Raw genomic sequence first — 24,278 nt, forward strand, 5'->3', positions numbered from 1 at the left:
TTTCGCACTTCCTGTTCTCTGATGATGGACCTGTTCCTAAAAACTGTCCATACAACCTGTCAGAGAGACTGTTTATGAACCCAATAAAACCAGAGTGCACCAAGGTATTGTTTCTGGGTGTTTTAATGACTACAGTTACACACAAATTACACACGATAGGTTTTTAAGGTTCATTCTGATATTTCTGGGGGTCAGCATATTAAAAATAAATTTTTTTTCTGGTTATATAAAAAAAAGAAATAAAAAGATTTCCACCAGATTTATATTACTGGGACCATGAAAAAGGCTTTTGAAAAAACTTTTAAACCATCGCGTAGGGATCCACAGAACATATAGCTGAGCAGTTAAATGAATAAGTAAATGCGCAGAAAATTAAAAGTAATCCGAAAATTTCGCAGCCTTTTTTGGGAGCAACTCAAGAAGTTCTCAGAGGGGCTGCTTTCGCAGAGGAGTTTGGACTCCTGAGTTCAGTAAACTCTAAACTCCTAGCTACTGCCCCTAATATGCGTACATACAGTATATAAAAGAATAAGAAAGAAACACTTGATTTTCTTAAGGTGTTGTTTCATACTTACCTATTTTATTGGTCACATCTTCAACAGCATCGCTTACAGTCTACCTTTTATTTATAACTTGATGGATTGTATTAAATACCTTGTTTTTTAATTCTGTGGCTGACTCCTGAGCTGAATCTCTGTCCTCTTGCAATGTCTGTTAGTTTGTGTGTTAGTGTTACCACTGCTGTGTCAGTATCTTTCGTTGTTATCTCCTGTCTCACTTGTGTCTCATTTGTGTCTGTTTTGTCATTTGTCACCAAACTAATTCCCCTCTGGTGATAGATTAATAAAGTTATCTACTTTCATTGAACTGATCAATACCCACATTTTGCCCATAAATACAGTATGAAACATCACAAAAGCTCATGCAAAGTAACAAAAGGTTTGTTTATTGTGCTCGGATCATTTATTAGCTATAAACTACAGTTATTAACTATAACTGGCGTACATATTTGTCACACCATAGAAGAAAGAATCTAATTTTCCAAGTGAATCAAGGCAAAGTCTGACTTTTTCCACTTTTCCTTACATGCCACTTATTATAATGTAGGAGAATGAAGCTTTGTCTCACAGCTAAATCATCCTGTTTGCATTGTACCACTCTTCAATGAAGTAGATGAGTAATTCTAACAAGGCTTCCAAGTCATTGTTCAGTTGAACAGTGGTTTGAAAACATTTTCTCTGCATTGTGAAAACCTCCTGGGGGGAGAAAAAATTAACAACTAGCCATTCAGATCTCTCTATTTTTCCTTTAATTGTGGTTCATTGTCACTGATGTCTTTCTTTTCCATTTTCATAGAAGTGGATAATTGTAAAGATGTATTCAAGATGTCAAACGGTGAAGCTAGATCTGGTTTGTCTTGTCAGATGCTGGAGCAGCAGAAGGCTTCCCACAGTCAGAGCATGACGCTGACACAGAGCTCAGAGGCAGGCCTGCAGCTACAGCAGGCACTGGAACAATTATCCAACATCAGCACTGCACTGACTGATATACAACGTTACTACCAAGACCAGGTGTGTGTAGATGGGATGAAAGAGAGTGTCATGATACTAGAGCAAAACTCATTCAGTCCATTTGCTTAAATCTTAATATCCCATGTTTCTCTCATTCCTGTGTTCAGGTAAAACAGAGTCAGAGCGCTGTGGAAGAAAGCAGCGTCCTCTCTGAGCTGCAGAACCTGAGGGAGCAGCTGGAGAAGAATGAGGTGGACAGAGAGGCCTTGGAAACTCAGCTGTCTGAGGCCAACAGCACTGTCACACAGCTCCAGGAAGAAGGTAGTGGAGAAAACCCTCCTCAGAAATCTTTCTTAGCAAACAAGCTTAATGGGAACTGCAAAAAAAGGGTCAAATGGCTGAATGTTGAAGCCAAAGTGGAAGTGACACAAGATGCAAGCTCCTCTACTGACATCTAGATGCAAGCTCCTCTACTGACATCTAGATCCGAAAAACTGTATATGGAACACATTGCAAAAACCTTGTTTCCAACATTTTTTTAAAACTTTTGATATGTTTTAGTATAATTTTGCTCTTCCTGGAGGAATTATCTCTTAGTTTATGATACTGATGATCAAAAGCAATGTTTCCCTGCTCTGTTGTAGTGAAACAGTTACAAGAAACACTGAACGGGGAGAGTACGACTGATGAACTAGTGGAGAAATCCACTCCTACTCCTGCTCCACCTTCACCTCCACCTCCACCTCCTCCCCCTCCTCCACCTCCCACTACTGTCATCAAGTACGTTTGACTAAGAGCTTCTTCTACCATTAAACCAATGGGGACTTTCAGTGGACAGTCTTCGCTGCACATGATTGTTTAAATATTGTTTCAGAGGCTTTTAACACCCTGACAAGAAAAAAAAAGGATTAAAACATGAGTTTAAGTTTTAAAAATGATGAATTTTTATTTGTGCATACTAGAACAAAGTTGGTTAGGCTAGTATCTAACACTGTAAAATGAAATAATCTTTTATGAAACACCAGTTCACTGAATATAATATAAATATACAATAATATAATTTGATACCTATGACTTCTCACTCTCTGTATAGTCCACTTGATATCCTGCGGAGCAGGAGGAAAGATGGAGCCAGTAAAGGTGGTCTGAACAGTGAGTCTCCCTTTCCCCCTTTTATTTCCCTTGAAGAAGTATAGGGGTTCTGTGTTGGACCCCAATTGTTATTGGAATTCATAATTTTTTTCTGATATTTTTCTGGTTTTCTCCACTGTTCCTCATCTTTGACTGAATTTACATATACACAGGAATTTGCACATAGTGGATATTTTCTCAAATTATGCAAAATATAACGATTTTTATAGAACCGGCCAAAATGTGATAGAGTTTGTCTCTAAGGAAAAACAGAGTAGAAATTCCAATAATAAGCTCATAATAATTTTTTTAAATCCATTTTTAATCTTTAAGAACCAGCACCCATGTTGGACATGAAGACAAAAGCAGTGGATGAAATGATGGAGAGAATAAAGAAAGGCATCATCCTGAGGCCCATCAACAGAGTACAGGTAAACAAATTCTATTTACAAGGACTCAGTTTGTGACTGTAAGTTGTGTTTGCATTTTCACATGATGTTTTTGTCTAGAGGAACTTACAGTTCAAAACTTACAGTACGTATAAGCAAAAATCCAAAGTAATAAATAACACCCTGACAACTACCATCCACCTTCTCTGCTCACAGGAGGATGACAGCTCATGGAAGGTCAGTAATCTTTAAACGTTTGTTCCTTTTTTGTTTTTATTATAAAAGCAGCTGTGATACTGTTCTGACGAGACATTTTCTTAAAATCTCAAATCTTCCTACAGGACCAGAGGAGTGAAAACAGAAAATCAGCTGTTCTGGAGCTGAAAGGAATGCTGGTGATAATTTAAAAGACAAATTTCAGTGTATTTCTGTATTGACAGATTGTATACAGTTGAGGCAATGAGCTGCGCTTAAGGTCACAGGGAAGTGATGAGGGCCAAACTCGACCAAAACCTGTTCTATTGTATTAACCATTATGCTGACAATGACAACTCAAGCGACTACATTTTTAGATATCTTTAACCATCTAACACACCAGGACAACATGAAACGTCAGCACCACCGCAGAGTGCCATCCAGGAGGGGAATTGGCCGAAATGTTGCGGAGGCAGAGCTCCAGCTGGTGCTCCAGAGGAGGAGGAGAGTGATGGGGGATTACCAGGACCCGTCCTCCTCAACCCAAACTGTCCTGGGTATGCTGTCCTGTCACTCCTTTATGTCCATCATGATGCTACAGTATGTGGTGTCGCTCTGTCTTTTGTTTGTATCTTTTTGGTTTTGATTGACATTGCTATTGTTGGGATTATGCATTGTCTAGTGTCTTGTGTACCTGCATGAGTGGACTGTTCAAGGCCAGCGTATGCTGTAGCACAATTCAATTAGTAAATCAAATGTCTCAAGGGATACTTTAGGCTTATTAAAATGATGTTTATGATTGTGAGCAACACAATCTCACAGGTAGCTGTACTTTAGGAAACTGATGGACCTAAATAATTCCCAGTGAGAAGCAGCAGCACAGTGATAGGTTTCTTAGTACTTAAGTTATTAATGAGGTCGTGGATGCATGATCAGAAATGACCATATATGAAACATGTTAAAAAGGAATGGGTTGAAAGAGGGAGAAACTGTAATCTATATAAGACAAGTTTGTAATTTGGACATTATTTATTGTCTCTTTGATAGTGATTCTCTGAAGGGACAGATATACTCCAGAATGGACAGTTTAACAAGAAGCAAGTGGATAGTCCAAAATGTTGGAGTCTTCTTTTAACACTTTGAGCTATTAGGTTAACTGGGAAATCACCAGCTCCAAATGTGAAAGACCTACCAGTTCATGACATGCTGTTATCCCTTTTCAGTGTTTTATGAGTTTTTCTCTAATGATTATCACTTTTTTTCTATTTGTTTGCATGAATATTTACTAATGGTATTTATATATAGTATTTGCCTGCACTGACATTTGGCTTTTAAAAAAAGTGGTATGCAAATACACTTTAATGTATTAAAAGGGAAAGATAAAGATGCAAGGGTGAAAAATTACCATCACTTCCAGGCTTAACCTCCTTCGATCTGCACGCAAAGAGTAGGCTATTTTAGCTTCTGCAATATTAATCACCAGAACAAAGTGCTTTATTATATTCACCATGGTCAGCTGTTGTAGCCCATCCATTAGTTCTTATTTTTTGGATTTTCGGCTAACCTGAGGATGTGGTGATCTCTTGATCAGACCCCCAGCCAGGTGCACAGTGTGTCCCAGCAGCAGGAGATGCTCCCTGGGCAGACGACAGCAGCAGCGCTCCTGTTCTCCGGAGGCTGAAACAGAACAGGGAGAAGAGAGATTCTCGTATCAGAGCATCAGCACTGATCATCAGCCAAGAAAACTGAGAACAGTCAGAGGAAGGAATACTGAAATAAATTTTCACAGTTGAACATCATTACAGTTGTCATTGCTGTTTTATATGATGATAAACTGCAGAAGTGGCACCCATTATATCTTTGAATTGAACTACTACATGAAAGCACTGCTATCCAGTGTAACCGACCATTGGTTGGTCTTGGGCTCTGTTAAAAAGGTTAAATAAAGAGTTAATTGTAATCACCTCTCGATCAAATACTCTCAGAAAACAGTTCTTCATGTTTCTTTTATCCACCTGGGAGTGACAGATGGGAGGGCTATATTGCAAAGAAATCTCAACATTCACGGCCAAACAAAAACAAAGAAAAGCATTTTTAAAATGCCATTTAAACCAAGTCTGCTCCAGAAAGCCAGTACTTGTTGCGTGTCAAAGGAAATGGAGCTCCTTCAGCCGTGTTTAATGTCCGACATCCTTCTTTTTGGGTGCTTGGGTTTTAGCTGATCTAAGTGCAAGTTACAGGATTTTTTATGCTAGAGAATATAGATAAAAAATAGCCCGAGCCATTAAAAAAACACCTTTGAATATGAATACCCTTCCCCACTTCTCTCCTGAGGTGTCTGTCTCTTAAAGCTCGATCCAGCAGAAGTAAGGAGACTGCCATTTATTTAGGCACATTAAAGCTCTCACACCCAGACCTCAGAGGTGTTGTTGAGATAAAAGCCTCAGGTGATCTGTGTGCTGCCTCCTGAAAGTATCTCTAAATGCAGCAGGTCGCCTTTTGTTTTCTCACCTCCACACAGATACTGTATATATTTGTGCATGCATGCATGAATGAATACACACACCCTCACACCGTGCTATCTATCTATCTGTCTATGTGCCTTTGTTAAAAGCATTTGAAAAGGGGATGAAATTACTCTCACCTTTGACTCTGACACCATTTTAGTGTCTTCACACTGTTTCACATTATATATTTACTTTATTTAGCTCTTTGTACCAGAAGGTCTACCTTTTCACTCTCAGGAATACATTTTTAATTGTTTCTCTCAATCTCAAAGGTGTTAGCTTTTGAGATACGACATAGGCTGCCTTCTCCATGTTATTGAATTCATAAACATGAAAGCAAGTGTGAGATAGAGACAGAGAGACAGGAAGTTCTGAAACTGATCTTCAATTTTATACTTATAATGATCATACTAAGGACGTGTTAATGACTCACAGAAGGACTGAATCCAAATGGTGTAAAATTATACATTTCCCTCTCTCTTAGCAACTTTCCCCTGACCTCTGTAGAACTGATTAATGGTAAACCATGCACATTGCAGAGAAATCAATACAATTTTAATGGAAATACAACCGTGGTCTTAGTGAACAGCATTAACATGTGCCATTGGCCATAAAGCACCAAATATTTCACCTTTTAAATATTGTTGGAGTAAAGCACTGTGAGAAGGCAATATCTTCTCTCCTTTTGCAAATAAGGGCTGACATTTTCCAAGTGAGTAGTTATCCGAGAAAATTCAACTAGCTCTAATTGTAGCCACAACTTAGTTAGCCCACTCCTGGGTAATTTTTTTCTGTCAGGAATCCCTACTATGATGACTTCTAAAAAAAAAAAATAAAAAACAATGTAACTGAAGGCCAAGAAAAAAAAAAAACAGGTAAGTTTGTAAATGAAGACAGAGATATGAAATTTTTATGTTTAGAATGAATGGTGTGGACATAAATAGCCCCTACTTTGTCCAACATGTTGTTTCACTTGACATAGTTACAACTTTCGTAAACTCAAATCTCTGTGAACAATGCAAGTGCAAATCAAATGTTTGCTTCTTCCTGGAAAATAAAAAATATATTGTATCGTTCTTGAGTTACTATGTTCAAAAGAAAAATCACCTTCCTCCTAATTAGGCAAATTAGCTCATTAATTAGCAATGTGCTAGCAATTAACAGAGTCACACAGTCACAGAGTAACAGAGTCACAGTTGAAACAGTAACAGTGTAACAGAGTAAAGCAGTCACAGAGTAAAGAAGTCACAGAGTTACAGTGTAACAGAGTCACAGAGTAACAGAGTCAGAGTCACAAAGTAACAGAGTAACAGTAATGGGGTCACAGAGCCACAGAGTAACAGAGTCACAGTCACTGAGTAACAGTCTAACAAAGTATACAGGCACAGATGATTTTTAAGGAATGAAAAAAACTTATCAAATAATTTTGACTTTGTATCTCAAAAGTTGACTCACAAAGTCAAACATCAGAATTGTGACTTACCAGGAGATTTGCTCATTTTTTATCTTTTCTAACATTTCATCCATTTTTTTTCTTTTTCTGGCAGAAATGGGCGTCCATACTCAATCACCTGCACATTGCATTTCATAAACCAATTGAATTGTTGTCTTGTTTTATTTCTCAGAGTTCGAACACGACATGTCTAAGACATGTCAGACGACTGCATTTCTCCTCCAACCTCAGATGGCGCTACAAGTACGACAAATGTATCTTTGCTAAAGAAGAGGCTCTTCTTTTCTGCTTTCCTTGACCTGTACTGAAAATACAGGGGGAGGAACTTTGAGCAGTGCTAGTTAGCAGTCGGCTAGCTGTTTTTTCTGTATTTTTTCATATTTTTGTGTCTTGTTTCATATGCAGAGAGATGTGGTTTATTTATTTACTCAGCTGGCTGTCGTTGGTAGTCCAAATATCCTTCGTGACTCTGGCAATAGGTAAGTGCACACTGACAGTCATTGCAAGTGCTAACGTACTAGCTTATATCTGCTTGCTAATGCTAGCGGACCAAGTCAACAGGTGAAGTAGCACCAGTAAACGTTCACGGAGCTCCGTTTTACAAAGCAACGACTGCTTTAGTGCTGAACATGGTGTCAAGAACAACATGCGAATACGAGTAGTAATCCCGCCTCAAGAATAAAGAAATTACGTTTGTTATTTCACCAAAATACTGATACCTGCTTGCTTGCTTAGCTAGCTAGCTTTCCGTTACAAGAAGACAAGATGTTATTTTTTTCCTTTTCAAACATGATAACGTTACATATTTTCAGATAATATACCATTTAGTAAAAATATAACAGTGTATTATTGTTAAACTTTGGCATTTCCATTCCTAAATACTCTTGTTAGGAAATGGGTAACAATTCTGCTGAATGTAATGTTTGCTAATAGTAGCTAGATTTTAGCATTATATCTCCCACTTTAAAGCTCTCTGGGGTTTATTGATACAAACTAAGCAATCGACCGAGGCATCAGCAAATAGTGTGGTCATAATGTCTGACATGCAGTAAAGACTAACTAAATTAGCATCCGTCTGCAGTGCGTAGTGGGAAGGGCGGCGTGCAAGCCACAAGTTTTTACTAACGTTAGCTTAGGAGCATTTTCGTTTGCTTACATTAGACAATACAGTAGGCTGTTTAACTAGCTGCCTATGTGGCCAACGATATGTTTACTTTGCTCCAAAACTTCTGAAGGAGACTTGGCGAAGAGCCTGTCTGTCCACGTAAACAGAGCTGCTGCGAATGCTGTCAGGTGTGGCTCCTTGCTGTCAGGCTGTGTTAGTACACTAACTCAGTCACACTTTGTCGTACTTGTTAGGCCTCTGTGTGTGTATATATATGTATGTATGTATATATAACTGTTTACTCTCCGCGTTAGCATTGGCAGCAGCAGAAACGAGACAAGAGACTGGATATATTTGTTTTTTTTCTTTTTTCTTTTATTACCATGCAAGTACAAGGGTTTCAGATTTCCACATTAGCTAAGCTGAGTCAGGCTCAAAGGAGAAAACATTTTCGATGAAATGATGGTACCACTTTCTAATAAGACGGCATTTATTAATGGTTGGTTGATAAATTGTCACGAATGAATTCATCAGTGGTTTAAAAAAAAAAAAAAACAGTTACAAATTCTATATAGGTCAGTTATAATCCACGTGCCAGGGTTGCCAGGTTGTGAGAAATCCCTATGGCTTTTGTTTCCTTTTATTACCTTTGCTTTGTCCTTTTAGCTCCAGTGTCTCTGAAGTTCATTGTAAAGACCTCTCCAATGGACTGTCCTATCACATACCATCTAGAAAAGGGCTGCAAAGCATCTGTTTTATTGCCAGTTTATTAACATTTATTACTCCGCATTTGGCATCTGAGAGAGGGAGGAACTCTTTATTATCGTGAATGGATTACCGACATTTTTACTGCATTATTACTGCAATGAAACTCATACTTTTAAAGAACTCACTAAACTGTCTGTAAAGTACTGAAACCTGTCCAACACTGAAGGTTGGCATCACATGATTTGTATTATTCTTACTCTTGTTTACCACATTTTTTTCATGATTTTAATACAATTTTAATAAATTTTACTATTTCTTTTTCTTATTTAGTTTATTGAGTTAAACTGTCAAGCACTGAGAGGAGGAACAAAGTTTAGGTAGAGTGTCATTCTTCGTGGTTATTGCTAGCAAACGAATATGAAGTTCAAGGGGGAAGGACATTTGTGAAGGAAAATTTGGTTTATCATTTATTCACTTTTGATGATGCTCATATAGAAGAATAAAGGTCTCTCCCAGGGGCCTTAAACGGATGTTGTATGAGTCGAGGGGGGCCTACATATGGAGCAGCCTGTAGCCTTACCATAAATGCAAATAAGCCAAGCTATGCTTGTCTCAATTGTAATTTATGGCCAGTGCATGGACAGACTGTGAACATCATGTAAGTTTCTATCCTTTTGGAGGACGTGTTTGGGTAAAAGTAAAGATAACCAATTGGAACTAAGTTCTTTGAAGAAACACTATAAAGATGATTGTAAGACTCTTTCTAGAGAGACTCTCCTATGACTTCTTGGGATAAGGTTTGTTTGTCTCCTATATGGTAATGCAGAATATATTTCACTTCAACCCTATCAGTGTTTTGTGTGTTTAATTGTGTTCAGAGTCTTTTGTAGAAAATCGTCCGCTACACAGTCTGCCACCGCTATCTTCTCTCCTTTTTTCTCTCTACTCTGTCTCTCCGAAAGTGCAGATTGCCTTTGCGTGACATAGCGAAAAAATGGTGAATTGAGTAAATACATTTACCAGCCTCGGTGAATATTTTTAGTATGTATTTAGTAAGTATGTTTTACTTGTGGTTTGTGTTCATTCATTCTGGCATTCTGCTTATCTGCTTCTTTGTTGTTTTCCCTGTTTCTTGAATTATCACCTTATCCTTGTCTTACCCAGCTGCTGGCCTTTACTACTTGGCAGAACTAATAGAAGAATACACAGTAGCCACCAGTCGAATAATAAAGTACATGATACTGGTGAGTAAGTTTTTGCTTTTAAGAATATACTGTAGAAATTACGTAACTAACTAACTGCTGTTCAGTCAAACTGCTTTTTCAACTTACTTGTGAATGTGTCCAGTTCTCGACAGGTGTGCTGGCAGGTCTCTATGTTTTTGAAGGCTTTCCAGTGTTGATGGTGGGAGTCGGCCTCTTCACCAACCTGGTGTACTTCGGCCTCCTGCAGACGTTCCCCTACATACTGCTGAGCTCCCCCAACTTCATCCTCTCCTGCGGTTAGTATGACAGACACTGGCTTTGGATTCTTTACCTGTTTATTTCTTCAAACAGAGCAACTGCAAACAGCATCACCTAAAAAGAATGAACAGTAAGGATGGATGCTCTGTTATTGACGTGCAACTAAAAGGACAGCTTTCTGTCATTCAGTAAGCAAAAGAATCTTGTGTGAAGTTGAGTCAAACCACGTATTTCAGTGACATGTACATGTACATGTATATCTTTCTTTCTCGTCCTGTTTTTACTTTTTCCAACAGTGTTTCCTTTGTTTTTACTCTACAGTGTTGGTTGTGGTGAACCATTACATGGCCTTCCAGTACTTTGCACAAGAGTATTATCCATTCTCAGAGGTAAGCATCTGGAGTGGGTGGTATTATTACATCTCATATTTATGATAAATATACAGTAGTCAAATTAATCTGATCAATAGTAGGAGGTATTTCCTACTACTATTACAACTCCTCGGGTAATGATCATATTCCACTAATTCCTGGTTGGCCTCAGGTGCTGGCCTACTTCACCATCTGCCTGTGGGTGATCCCCTTTGCCTTCTTTGTGTCACTGTCAGCGGGGGAAAATGTGCTTCCGTCCACCATACAACAAGGAGGTGAGGTTCTCTTGAGGGGAAAATGGACACTGATTTACTTCTTCAGTTTAAGATTGTTTTTGATAGAACTGTGTACACTCCCTGATATGTTATTAGAATAACTTGGTTAATAAATATTTGATATACTATTGCTTTTGCTGTGTGAAAACTTAAGAGAAAATTCTTAGATCGCTTAGGCTTATGAAAAATCAGTTTTTCAATTTGATTTTTAATGCCAAAGGTACATTGCACCAAGTGAGAACCATGTCTGGGTCTGCTAGGTCCAAATATAAGGTGTAGCCCTGAAGCTGTTACAAGCCCGGCTAGCTCAGTCGGTAGAGCATGAGACTCTTAATCTCAGGGTCGTGGGTTCGAGCCCCACGTTGGGCGTGTTACTTTTTCTCAGTGTCCCTGAGTAACATTAGTTCAGTTTATTGTAATTGCTTGTATCTTAACAGCAATTAACGTATATATATTTTATATCACTACCAGCAACTTTCCAAGCCACATCATACATTTCTATTCACATTTCCTACCTTCTAGGCATCAGTACAGTATAAAAATCCATGTAGAGATTTCAGCCCCCTGCAGTGGGTATAGATGATTGATGGATGGTATAATTAATAACAATTGCCCTTTTTCCTTTTTAGATGACGTGGTGTCTAATTACTTCACCAAGGGCAAGAGGGGGAAGAGGTCAGGGATCCTCCTCGTGTTCTCTTTCCTCAAGGAGGCAGTGCTGCCTAGCCGACAGAAAATGTACTGAGGAGCTCGGACTCGGGGTGCAGGTTCGGGGGTTGGGGGTGTGTGAGTGTGTGTGAGTGTGTGTGTGTGTGTGTGTGTGTGTGTGTGCGTGTGCATGTGTTGGAGATTAAGGGGAAGCAGGAAGGACTATGGAAATTTGTTTCTGGATGGGACTAAAACGAAGCAGTGGCCAAAAGGGGAAGGAGAAGGCACGAAGAGAACGGACCAATGAACAGAATAGAGCTTCCTGCTGGATGAGCCGAAGAGTTTACACAGGCCACGTTTGTCTGTCGTTGTCTTTCTAACTGTCTGTACTGACTGCCAACAACATCTACTAGAGACCTCACTGAGGGGATCTTGTGTGTAGCGCAGTGCTTTCTTACTGTCATGTTGGACTCCTCCATTTTTTTAAGCTTTGGTATTAAAATATTTGCAGGGTTTGAAATTAACAACCACCAGATACCTGTAACTTTTGACTTTGGCAGATAAATCATATGTTATCTTCTTGACAGGACATCCTGCTGTGATGTGTGTTGTAGGTCTCACACTTCACCGGAGTCAATACACAAAGTAGCATTGAGGACAGTTTAGGATACAAAATAGGACTGCTTAAAACGTTTGCCTCCGCAGATGAAGAAGGTGGATTGGAGATGAATGATACAGCTTACAGGTACTTTCTGGCTTAATCCTGAAGTCCGAAGCTTGTTTTTTTTGGTGTGAAATGATTCTAAAAAGGATAAAAGTGGCAATCCAGCTGCAGGAAAAATTCCACAGGTCGCCACAGAAGCACTTATTAAGTTTATATAAGATGAGAAAGTGCAGTCTGTACTTAAGTTGTAAGGAATCAGCTTCTGATCTATGGAGACGTATTTTTTTTCTGATTACAAGCTGTGACGTGATATAAATGCTCTGCCCTGATGCATCACACCGATGAAAAATGGTTAAATAAATGCACTTAGAAACTGTTAATTTTCACCCTTAAATTTGTCAGCTACAAGAGATCTCTCTCCCTCCGGATCATCAACATTTGGCCATGAAAACAATCCACTATGTGAGATATTTTGTTTTCTTGCATCTTACGCATTCATTAATCACCAGTGGTGTAGTTTGCAACCTGCCCATCTTTTTTGGACCGTTTTTAAGAATTCACACTAATAACAAACTGATTTTTGTACATTCATCATCAAAGACAAATGATAACACTTCTGAAGATCGAACCTGTGCAATGACTCTTGTAAGCTTACAAGTGTTTGGGACAAAAGCAGCTCAAAGTGGTTTGATGAAATTACTATTAAAAAGGCAGAAATTCTTTCTACCAATTACTGAGTGTGATTCATTGTAGGCTGGTATGCACATGAATGTATAATAAAACGAGATTTTGTTGAAATAACTCACAGATTAAATGGTTCTTTTCACAGGCTGGTGTTAAAGTAAATAAAGACAAAAATAGAGGTACTGGTCCTCATCATTTCCAATTAAACCAGGTTAATTCCCCCAATTTGTATTAAATTTTATTTGCAGTACGATGGATTTTCCAACTGTTGTCATACCCTGAACGCGACTCAATCAAAAATAGGTGTGTGTGTGTGCATGTGCATGTGTGTGTGTGTGCGCGTGCCAGACTCTCCGTCTGAATGGCATTATGTTATTCAAGTCCCATGTGGCCCGGTCACAGCGGGTGCACCAGGTTGAGGCAAGTGTGCACTTTGACCCCCACTGAGGTGTGAAGTGCTTCATGAAGTAAAGGGAAAAAAACAAAACCACGACACACACATACACACCTTTAGTTGACAGGCCACAGATCCTAGTCTCACACACATGCTGTTGACAAGCCCTCACCTGGATCCCAAATCAGTTCCCTGGGGGGGATCAGCGAAAGTGCAGGGATACATCTATGATAGGTGACCCATTTCACTAAGGTTTTCTCACCTTTCGCTCACCCCTCTGTTCACACTGCTTTTGAAGTTGCAGCACTTGGAGTTTGTGGTATTTCTAATTTTGTCACTTTGAGCTGAAATTATGGGGTAGCTGGATATTTTAAGAGGATAGTTCTGCTTTTATGCCTGTTAATACTCCAAATAATTCTCTATATGATACATGTTTTCCCAAAATGAAATCCATTTCATATAAAATCTGTGAACATGTTAAATCTAAAAATTTGTTCTTTCCACCTGAAACTAAACTATGTAAAAATATATGAAATATTTTAACACCAGATGAGGTGATGATGATGTTTTAATTTACACCAGCCAACCAGTTTTAAGTCCAGTTGAAGCTCCTCCAGTACACAGCTGCTCAGAAGTGTCCAGGCTCCAGCACCTCAGCCAAGTGCATGGCCACCTCTGTCCAGGGGGAGGTGCTCCGCCCCTGGGGGCATCTTCTGTGCTGGACCTCCAAAATGTTCTGTGGCTCGAAGTGTCGAGGGGAAACGATCCTGGAAGGGAAGGCTCTGGGGAACAACGCCCTCTCAAGGACATCCAGAGGCAGGTCGGGGGCGGCACGAGGTGTGCTGTCCCACTTGGTGGTGTACTGAGGCTGCCTGCTGCTGGTGTGTCTCCACACTGTGACACTGTCCCGGAGGTCAGGCTCTGCGGGGAGTTTCTCTGGCTGGGTGCCCATGTAGATGGTCCAGGGCCTGGAGGCTGAGACCAGAGGTGGCTTTGAGGGGGTGATCGTCTGATCCTCCTGGGGCCCTCTTGGCAGGTGCTTACTCAGGCCCTTGGCATGTTTTAGATTACAGCTGTCCTGATCTGATGACAGGCAACGGGTGTGATAGTGGCTCACCAAGACTCTGGGGGAGAAATCCTTCAAGTGGGGAAAACCTTTCTTGTTTGCCCACTCTGTCATCTTCACATCTATAAGTGTCTGAAATCACGCATGGAGAAAGTGGGACTAGAAAAGTGTGTTTTCATGGAGCATATATATAAATAGATGTTTTAACAAGAAGTCGGAATATGCTGCAGACGTTAGTACATGACGAGATCTGAAAATATTCAGCGATAATGAACTGATGAGAATTGCTGATTACCGAAATCCTGAATTCAGGTAATTTATGTTAAATGAATTGATTTGCATAACATACTAACCCTGTTGTTGAGATTATTCAGTTTGGCCGTGTCCACAAGATCACTGTATAAAGTTTGAACTAGCTTCCTCTCCTCCATTTCTTTCTTCTTTTCTGTCTTCCACATGGAGCTTTTCAGATACCTACACACGCAAACACAGGCCCTCTGTTAAACAATCAGTCAATTTTAAGCTGACTGAAAAAATGTTACTGAACTTTGATCTTGGTGTGAATTATTCCTTCAGCTTGTTACCTTGCCACCTTTCTGTGGCACCAGATGCGGGCCAAGTCCAGAGGTGTGTTTCCCATGCCGTCCTGGGCCAACACGTTTGCACCGGCCTGCACGAGGATCTCTGTGCAGGCAAGGAGGCCTTCAGAGGCAGCCAGGTGCAGCGGAGTCTGCCCTGAGTCTGTGGTACTGGTAATAATGATTAAAAAGAGAGGTACAACTGTCCTCTCAGCATCATTATTATCTTCAGTATCATCATATTTGTGGCTGTTCATCATCACCATTACTGATGCCATCATAATAAACATCATCACTATTGTCATTATCTCTTGCAGCAGCTACAAACTTTCATTAGCATCTCATTTTAATCATGATTTCACTTTTACTGAATAATGTATATTATTTACTCTTCCTATAATAAACTTCTCATTTTAAACGCTAAAGTTTGGATATTTGAGATGTATTTTACGAAGGTGACGGCAGAGGAATTTTTCAAAATAAGGCTCCTACGCATTGACGTCGGCTCCATTCTCCAGCAGATATCGGAGACAGGCGGAGGTTTTGGGCGAGCTTCGGGAGGACATGACCATGTGAACGGGCCGGCGACCCTGAGGATCACTGCTGTTGAGCCACCCCAACTTGGACTCCACCAGGAGCTGAACCGTAGCCAGCTGGCCGTAAAGGCAGGCCATATGGAGCGCTGACAGACCCTGGAGGATGAGACACGCAGAGAAGCACAAAGTGTACTCTCAATATTGTTTTCTGCTATACTTTAGCCCACTTCTACAACCTGTCCTTCAACCTACATGACCTGAGCCCATACTGAGTCAACGTGCCCTTGAGCCAAGGGGCGAGATGAGAGGTCAGTAATGCCCAACGGGCCTTTTTCACAGCAAAGATTTTGACATACCATAGCAGGAAAAGCGCAGGTGTAACATCTAACATTAATGACTGCATTTCATTCAGGTTGTCAGGGCTCTGCGGTTGTGCACGCTCTCTCCCTGGCCTGGCTAAATGGATCAAGGCCGTCATTAATGTTGTTACTTACGTCTGTGCTTTTCCTCAAGTTAAAATGTGCCCTGAAATGCCTTTCTTTGCGCTGTGAAATAGGATCGGCTACGCCTGGTGATTCAAACACACCGGCTGAAGGTGTGCTAGCCTATGAGCTGAGCTGCTGCGGTGTTAGAAAAGAAGACATGGAAAGGTGACTGAGTATATTTAGTCATTTTTAATAGGTACTGGCAACTTACTTGATTACTTCCGTTTTGTGGAAATGTGTGATTTTTACTCAGCATTTTTAGTAGGAATTGCTGACAGAGCTAACACTTATCTGAGAGCAGCAGTTACAGTGGACACCTCCATAGAACGTGGGTTTACAGGCAAACCTTGTCTATTTCCACAGAAGACATTTCGACATTAGAAAGTAGCAAAGCGCAGGTGCAAATAATAAAATTAATGATGGCTTAATTACGTTTCACTCCTGGTTTGTGCATGCTGGCTCACTGTCGCGATTTCCGACACTTGAATACTACTGAGCCATCATTAATATTACTAGTAACACTTGTGCATTTCATACCATGACAACTCAAAATGTGTGCCGGGATACATGGCGGTTGCGTTTTAGTTTTTGTCACATTTTTAAAATGACTATAGTATCAGCCAGTCTCGGTCTGCCCACAACAGTAAAATGCCATACAAGCCCTCTGGGTGACACAGCAATAATTTGTCACGGCCCCCTTCTTCTCAGTGAGTACCTCCAAGACCTGTACACACAAATTGTGTATGCTGAATTTTTACTTTTTTTTGTTTGTTTTGTTGTTTTTTTTAATGTTGTGTATATATTTGTTTTGTACTCAAGTAGTCGGCTACCGTGTTCCATGCCTACACTCCCTTCTGGACTCTCTGCTCTTTATGCCACAGGAGAAGGACACATCGTACAGTAATGTGCAAAAATTTTAGGCACTTCATATGTTCAGATTGTTATCCATCACTCTATACCATCAGGGAGGCGGCTGATCGGTCTCACATTCATTCTGCAGCATGACGTGGAGCCCACACACACAGACACAGCCAGAGTCACAAAAGAACTGTCCTCAGAGACAAGAAGAACAAGGTGTCCTGCAGCAGATGGTCTGGCACCCACAGAGCCCTGAGCTCAACATCGTGGAGTCAGTCTGGGATTACTAAATCCACAGAGGAACTGTGCTAAATTCTCCAAGACCTTTGGAACAGCCTACCTGCCAGGTTCCTTGACGAACTGCGCATGTGTACCCAGGCGAACTGGTGCTGTTTTAAAGGTAAAGGGTGGTCACACCTAATATTGATGTGATTTTTCTGTTTAGTGCCCTTTGTATGACGTTAAATGATACATTAAAAACCACTCATGACGTTCATTTTTGGAAGAATCCTCACGTTACTTTTAGTGGCCAGGTTCACCACACTGTACTGCCAATGAGCCTACCTGTCTGTCACTGACATTGACATCCAACGCATCCGGGCTCCCAGCAGCGACAGCAGGGAACATCTGCCCGTCTGGGGGATCTCTGTGGGAAAGTTTCCTGCAAAATAGAACCATGTGGAAACTGACTCTGGTAATACCAGGCCATTAAAACTCCAGTATTAAGGCACATTTAAGATGTAAGCCCACTTGCCCCAAATTTTAAAATGCAATATTATATTATTATTATTATTATTATTATTTTTAAAAGATTATTTGATCTGTCGCCAAGTTTGTCACAACTTTTTATGGATGGCGATTTATTTATTTATATATTTATTTATTTTTCTTTCCTGTTTCGGCGAATGAATACGGTCATGTTTCGTTGAACACGGGCCTTTAAAATAACAAATCGAAGCGCTCAAAGCAACGAGCACATAAAGCTGTAAGCTGCAAGCACACAAAATAACACATACGCTTAAACTACTAACGCTTCTTACCAGTTTTTACATGTCTCACGTCTCCGTTTTCCGGGTTTGTTGACAGGTTCCATGGTTGCTACGGAAACTTGGCCTCTTGTTGGCGTCAGTAGTGGATGAAGTATCCGGATACTTAATACTTAACTGAAGTACAAGTACCATTAAAGGTAAAAATCCTGTTTGCAAAATCCTACTTTAGTAAAAGTATTGGCAGGGAAATGTACTCAAAGTATCGAGTATTTGTTCTGTAATGTAATATAGTGATGTACTATTATAGCATTGGATAATTAACACTGATGCATTAATGTGTATAATTTCCTAATTCTGGTCAGACAGAGCTAATTTGAAGATACAAGACTTTTTGCGATGCAATTTGGGTACATTTTGTTCACCCCCCCCATATTAGTCTTTATTGTTTTCCAACTAAACAAACAAACAAACACTCAAACACACTAACCAAGTCCCAAGAAAAAAAAAAAAAGAGAAAATAAAGAAATAAAACCACCATGAGGAGATGTCAAACTCAGGTCCATTTCTACAGTCAACCCTACAAACAGCAACATGATAAATATAATAATTACAGCAACCATTATTATTATTATTTAATCCTCACTATCTACTCGCATAAAGTACAAGTGCCTCATAGATTTACATAATTGTATGTAAGTACACTACTTGAGTAAATGCACTTAGTCAGTTTCCTCCACTGGTTAAAGTAAAACCAGGTGAATTTAAAAAATCACTATATACTACAGCCTATATAGGAAATTGTCTCATTCTTTTTTTTTTTGTTTCTGCGCTATAGTATCATAGTAGAGTGCGTCAAATACTATTTGTTTTGTGTTCACTTTGTCTTCTTTTAATGTAACTAAAAAGAAGTTTAATTCCTCCTTTTCCCCCCTGTTTTTAACCGAGAAAAAAGGGGAAGATGCGCAGGTTAGAAAAAAAAATGGAAAAAGCTCAGAAAAGGCAGGGACAGCCACCTGATATAAGAATGTTTTTATTCACCACTCACACCAAACATAGGCATAACCTTCATCGACATTTAATTTGTCAGTTCTTCTTCCATCCATTGAATAAAACTGAAAATGAAAGCACACTTCCTTATACAGCATATTCAATAACACGTGTTTATGTCTGAGCCAGTGTATTAGCTCTTGACAGAGACAGGCAGATGAGTGGCTGCAGGCAGGGCAGAAAGGGATACTTCCGCACTCGTATTTAGCGTCCCCAGCTCTCTCCTCCATTCATCTCTGGTGTGCCTCTATTGACAGTGCTTTAGGATTGGCTGCGCACACTTGGCCTGAGTAAATCAGATCAATCATACCAACGCCGTGGAGGCCTCAGATGGTCCGTTTTTTTTCCTAATGCACCCCGGACTCTGCTGCCACGCATGATGCCGATACGAAAGCGGAACAGTAATATTCTCTATGTCTCTGTGGGGCCGAGGGGTCGATGGGCTTATCGAGGATCAGGCCTATCTGATCACAGCTATTGACCACTTGACCCCTGACTGACCTGAGCATGATTGAACTGCAATCCAGAGGGCACACGAAGTAGGTACTGTGGAGAACAATGTGTGTCATGGCAGAAATACTGTCGCATGAGTTTACAGAGCTGGAGTTTTTAGCAAATTAGACGTCGGAGTCTGAGCGAGGGGGTTATAAATCAGAGAAATTTACTTTATGAGGAGCTTATGTTGTTTTTTTTTCTTGTTTTGTGTGTGTGTGTTTCCTTGTTTTTGTTTTGCTCCATTTTCTATGAGAAGGAAAAGTTTGCCCACATGAGAATACTAGAAAAAAACCATTAACTTTTACCCATTTTACACGTCTTAACTTCCATCCTCAATCCAAATGACACGAAATTTAGCAGTCCCCTTTTAGTATTCCCCTTAATGTGCAATATAAATGTCACTGTCATCATTTATTCATCCACAATTAAAAATAGATTTATTTTTAATTTAATGAATTGTTTTCACTTTTTGTACTGAATAGATATTATCAATGTATCTACCCATTCTTCGTAACTATAAACCAACAATAAGTTGTGACCAAATTGAATTAACGTTCGTTTTAGCCTGTTACTGTGCATTAATGCCGTGGCTCCCAATCCATTACGATGTGCCCTGCACTGGATTCCTTCTGAGAAGTTGCAACAGGGATAAGCGGAAAAATAAAGGGGAAAAAAATCCACTACTTATTTAGAGAAATTTCAAAGAAAAATAATATTTTCTTTTTTTGTTTAGTACTAGGTAGTTTTTTTTCTTGTTGCTAAGACGAAGGGAAGATAATGCTCATTGGAGCTACTTCAGTGACACATGCATGTGTGTGTGCAGAAAGCATACATGTGTACATGTGAGTCATGTGTGTGCGCGTATACGCACATTAATGTGTATACAGTCTTTGTGTGTATAAGGGTTAATAGTAAGAGAACGGCTCCTACTGTGGCCTCGCTTTCTTCCTTCAACCTCGGTCACATGTCATGGAGGTTGCATGGAGCCTTCAGTGTAGAGTGCTTTCATGTTTGATTTTCAGCACAAGTCCCTGAACAACGACCCCCGACATGACCTCTTTCTTGTGACAGTTGAGTGTGTGTGTGTGTTTGATTGGCCATGTACTGTCAAATGCAGTCTGCATATGAGTGTGTACTCTTAAAAACTCTAAAATCTTAAAAGCTTTCTGACGTTTGACGATCTGGAGCTCAATTTAAAAGAAATATAGATTAGAGCAACTGTTTATGTGTAACCGTTTATTCCCCAACTCTTTCCGTTTCTCAATTTCTCATTACATTAAAAAACACACACACACACACACACACACACACACACACACACACACACACACACACACACACACATTTCATTGTATGTGTGTGTGTGTGTGTGTGTATGTGCGTGCATGAATTAGCTGCAGCATTTCCGGTTGGTGCAGGGCAGATTAGCAACGGGCCGATCAGAGCTGTCTAAACCTGCTTAGGGCAAGGATGAAAATGAGATCATGTCCCAGTATCCTTCTGGCGGGCTCTCCCATTGGTCCATCACATCATCCAATCACACCCCATCTGTTTATAATTGATGGCTCAATACAAGCTTCCGCTTGGCTAGTGGCACCTGACCAATTGGCTCTCAGGTTGCATTATAGAGAGGGACAGAAATACACTCAGTCGTTTTACTCAGGAACTCTCTTACATAAAAAAAGTACAATATATAACTTTTGACTGTTTTGTATAAAATCTACTCCTGCCATTAAGTGTTATTTATTTATTAATTCAAAGATTATTTTTTTGGCATTTTAGCCCTTTATTATGGAGAGATAGTAAGCAGGATTACAAATAAGTAAGTGGCATGCGAAAAAAGGGTTCTTGCCGAAATCAAACCAGGGACATTGCACGCACATTGGCTACCAAGACACCCTCAGTGTGGGTTTTTGTCAGGATTTAGCTTCACTTTAAGGGCTCTGTAGGTTTGGAAATTGGTTTGGAAAACACTTGGTTTGATGAAGTGCTATCAAAACATATTGACTTTACTGTAAAATGAACATAGCCTGTTTCATATTTCCTAAAAATATTAACATTTTGGCAATTCAGTTGCCTTTTTACAAGCAGAAAACTGGTGTAGATCAAATTTTTTTTATGGATAAACTCTTGTCATCACTGAGTGAGAATTTCAAGATGAAAGAAAAGTGAAGATTGGAGAGGAGAGACAGCGAGGTAGAAGAGAGTGAGAGAAGAGGGGCAGTGGGGAGAGAGGAAGAAATGAGTTAGAAGGAATAAAGTGAGACTGTGGAAAAGAAAGAGAAAGGACTCTGTGCCCCAGGGGCCTCTGAACTCTGCTTGTGTAAGTGCGCTGATACCCTCACTTTCCTGCTTCTCTCTCCTCCCTCTCTCCTCTTATCATCCTTTCCCCTCCTTCCTCCTCCGGTCCTCCTCCCTCTTCTGCTTCCCCATCTCTCTGCCTTTTACTCCATCCCTTAGCTCCTCCTTCTATTTCTTTTCCTTTTTTTCCCCCTTCCTCTCTCTCGCCGTGCCTCATGCTCAGCCAGGCAGCAGCGTGCTAATGCACCATGGCACATTCTCCAGCTCCGAGTCACAATGCGACCAGGCTTTGCGCAGTGACCGCACGGCGACCTCCCTCAGCATCGCTGTATACAGGCGCTGTGCTGTACCAGGGCCTGTTTAGGGTGAGGATGGACGTGATGGGTGGGTGGGACGTTTGGGGTGGACGGGTGGTTGGGTAGAGGTGGAGTGGGTGGTTGGGAGGGCGTAGGGGTGAGGGGATGAAAGACGAGAGGAGAAGCAGGGTTCTGTCACTGACAGGTATGATCAGATCAAATGACAGTGAGGTAAATTAATTACGAGTAGAGAGAGGCTACAGAACCCTGAGATCCCCATCTAGAAGACATTTTTGTGCCATGTGAATTATCTAAGTGTCAAACCAGAGGAGGTGCGTGCTTATGTGAGCAGTTGTAGCTTGTAGAGCATGCAACGTGACAAATGCTTCTGCGACCAGATTATTCTCTCAGTCATGTACAGTTGGGCAACAAATGAAAGAAAACCAACATAAAGTTTATAAGTAAGATGTTGGGCCACCCTGAGCAGCTTCAGTGCACCATGGTGTTGAAGCTCCAAGTCTGTGGAACTCTTCTGGAGGGATGGACACCAGTCTTCCAAAAGATATTCCCTCATGTGGTGTTTTGATGACGGTGGTGGAGAGCGATGTTGAACACATCGGCCCAAAATCTTCCATAGGTGTTCAGTTGGGTTGAGATCTGGTGACTGCGAAGGCCACAGATTGATCCATGACATTTTCATACTCATCAAACCGTCCAGTGACACCTTGTGCCCTATGGATGTGGGCACTGTCTTCCTGGAAGAGACCACTCCCGTCAGCATAGACACGTTTCTTTATAGGATAAAGGTGATCACTCAGGAACAACTTTATTATATTTTCAGTGACTCTTCCCTCTGAGGACATGTGGACCCAAACCATACCAGCAAACTGTCCTCCACAGCATAAATGAGCCACCAAATCCCCTCACCGTAGGGGTCAAGCATTCGGGCCTGTGCCGTTCTCTTGGTGGACCCCACACATGCACTCACCCACTTGTGGAGAATATGGTGACGGAAGACTCATCTGACCATATCACTATTTTCCACATCTCTATGGATCAGTGCCTGTGGTTTTTACACCACTGAACTCTCAAATATGCATTAATCTTTGTAATGAGGTGTTTATGCACCGCAACTGTATTATAAAATCCCTCTCTTTTTAACTGTCTGTAACTGACTGACCTTGCTGACACAGTCTGAGGCCAGTCGAGCAGGCTTTGTGACCGAAGCTCCTGCCATCTGTGCCCCAACAATGAGCCCTCTTTCAAAGTCACTTACATCTTTTCCTCTTATCATCTTGATACAAAATCAGCTGGGCCTGTTTAGCATTTTTATACATGTCACAGAGCATGACTGGATGTAAATTGCTTAATTGTACCGTGCAGTGCATCTGTGTGGAAGCATCTATATTTGTTATGTTTCTCCGCTCGTTTATTTAGGTTTTCCCGACTTCTTCTTATATGGCAGAAAGCAAATGTTTTGCACCTGTCGCTGATCAAACAGCTGAGCCACTGCGTAACCCTCGGACATTTAGATTCTTTCAGCCATCACTGAAGGTGTTACTTCACAAATGTGAAGAAGAGGAGGAAGGAGAGTGGTTATCCTTACTGTTTCCGTTGCTGCTGCAGGGGTTTCAAATCCTTTTTTTACCTCTACTTTCCTTTTCCTATGTCGGCCCCTGCTTCTTCATCGCTGAGGTCCCGACAGACTTCCTGCCTTCACACCTTCCCATGATCCCGAGCTTTTTTCAATATCCCTCAGACACATTCTTCTCAATCCTCACAGCTCAGCAGAAATGACCAGAGGGAAAGAGAGTGAGATAAAAGGACTGAGATGGTGAGAAAAGGAGAGGGGTAGCCTTTAAAGGTCAATGTTAAGAAGGTAGAGAGGAAGGGAAAGGAAGTGAGACAGGAAAAGAGGTGTGTGTGTGTGTGTGTGTGTGTGTGTGTGTGTGTGTGTGTGTGTGTGTGTGTGTGTGTGTGTGTGTGTGTGTGTGTGTGTGTGTGTGTGTGTGTGTGTGTGTGTGTGTGTGTGTGTGTGTATTGTTTGCCTATGCATTGGCAGAGTTAGTCAACTCGAACAAGCTCATGTCCTGTCCCAGACCTTTCCCATTTGTAAGTCGTGCTTATTC

The 24,278-nt window shown here is 40.7% G+C and overlaps 3 protein-coding genes and 1 non-coding gene across 4 annotated transcripts in view; 3 read left to right on the forward strand and 1 right to left on the reverse strand.

Annotated features, from left to right (window-relative positions):
- shtn2 (shootin 2) overlaps positions 1 to 5,287 on the forward strand; it is an 11,275-nt gene extending 5,988 nt beyond the window's left edge. Inside the window, exons 9-17 of the mRNA XM_040140384.1 lie at positions 1,425 to 1,571; positions 1,679 to 1,832; positions 2,156 to 2,291; positions 2,605 to 2,663; positions 2,976 to 3,073; positions 3,248 to 3,268; positions 3,373 to 3,426; positions 3,630 to 3,783; positions 4,818 to 5,287. Coding sequence (XP_039996318.1) covers positions 1,425 to 1,571; positions 1,679 to 1,832; positions 2,156 to 2,291; positions 2,605 to 2,663; positions 2,976 to 3,073; positions 3,248 to 3,268; positions 3,373 to 3,426; positions 3,630 to 3,783; positions 4,818 to 4,975 — 981 coding nt within the window. The 3' untranslated portion in view covers positions 4,976 to 5,287. The remainder of the gene's footprint in view (positions 1 to 1,424; positions 1,572 to 1,678; positions 1,833 to 2,155; positions 2,292 to 2,604; positions 2,664 to 2,975; positions 3,074 to 3,247; positions 3,269 to 3,372; positions 3,427 to 3,629; positions 3,784 to 4,817) is intronic.
- Positions 5,288 to 7,420: 2,133 nt separating this feature from the next.
- tex261 (testis expressed 261) lies at positions 7,421 to 13,221 on the forward strand. Its single transcript, XM_040141639.1, has 6 exons — positions 7,421 to 7,665; positions 10,164 to 10,243; positions 10,347 to 10,500; positions 10,784 to 10,851; positions 11,006 to 11,108; positions 11,738 to 13,221. The coding sequence occupies exons 1-6, from the start codon at positions 7,596 to 7,598 to the stop codon at positions 11,851 to 11,853; spliced, it is 591 nt and encodes a 196-aa protein (XP_039997573.1). The 5' UTR covers positions 7,421 to 7,595; the 3' UTR covers positions 11,854 to 13,221.
- trnak-cuu lies at positions 11,405 to 11,477 on the forward strand. Its single transcript has one exon. It is a non-coding gene; the product is annotated as a tRNA-Lys (tRNA).
- A 905-nt stretch (positions 13,222 to 14,126) lies between the features above and the next one.
- Positions 14,127 to 18,114, reverse strand: ankrd53 (ankyrin repeat domain 53). Its single transcript, XM_040141472.1, has 6 exons — positions 18,062 to 18,114; positions 17,586 to 17,682; positions 15,635 to 15,834; positions 15,149 to 15,313; positions 14,918 to 15,038; positions 14,127 to 14,696 (listed from the first exon to the last, which is right to left on the reverse strand). Exons 1-6 carry the CDS (start codon positions 18,112 to 18,114, stop codon positions 14,127 to 14,129), a joined length of 1,206 nt encoding a protein of 401 aa, XP_039997406.1.
- Positions 18,115 to 24,278: the final 6,164 nt, after the last annotated feature.

Source organism: Xiphias gladius, chromosome 12 (assembly GCF_016859285.1).
Source record: "Xiphias gladius isolate SHS-SW01 ecotype Sanya breed wild chromosome 12, ASM1685928v1, whole genome shotgun sequence".
NCBI classification, from domain to species: Eukaryota; Metazoa; Chordata; class Actinopteri; order Istiophoriformes; family Xiphiidae; genus Xiphias; species Xiphias gladius.

Coding starts and splice junctions, on each gene's coding strand:
- tex261 (XM_040141639.1), top strand. CDS start 7,596: ATGTGGTTTATTTATTTACTCAGCTGGCTGTCGTTGGTAGTCCAAATA. Junction 7,666..10,163: donor CTTCGTGACTCTGGCAATAG/GTAAGTGCACAC, acceptor TGTCTTACCCAG/CTGCTGGCCTTTACTACTTG. Junction 10,501..10,783: donor CAACTTCATCCTCTCCTGCG/GTTAGTATGACA, acceptor TTTACTCTACAG/TGTTGGTTGTGGTGAACCAT.
- ankrd53 (XM_040141472.1), bottom strand. CDS start 18,114: ATGGAACCTGTCAACAAACCCGGAAAACGGAGACGTGAGACATGTAAA. Junction 15,835..17,585: donor TCAATGTCAGTGACAGACAG/GTAGGCTCATTG, acceptor CTCATCCTCCAG/GGTCTGTCAGCGCTCCATAT. Junction 15,314..15,634: donor AATGGAGCCGACGTCAATGC/GTAGGAGCCTTA, acceptor CATTATTACCAG/TACCACAGACTCAGGGCAGA.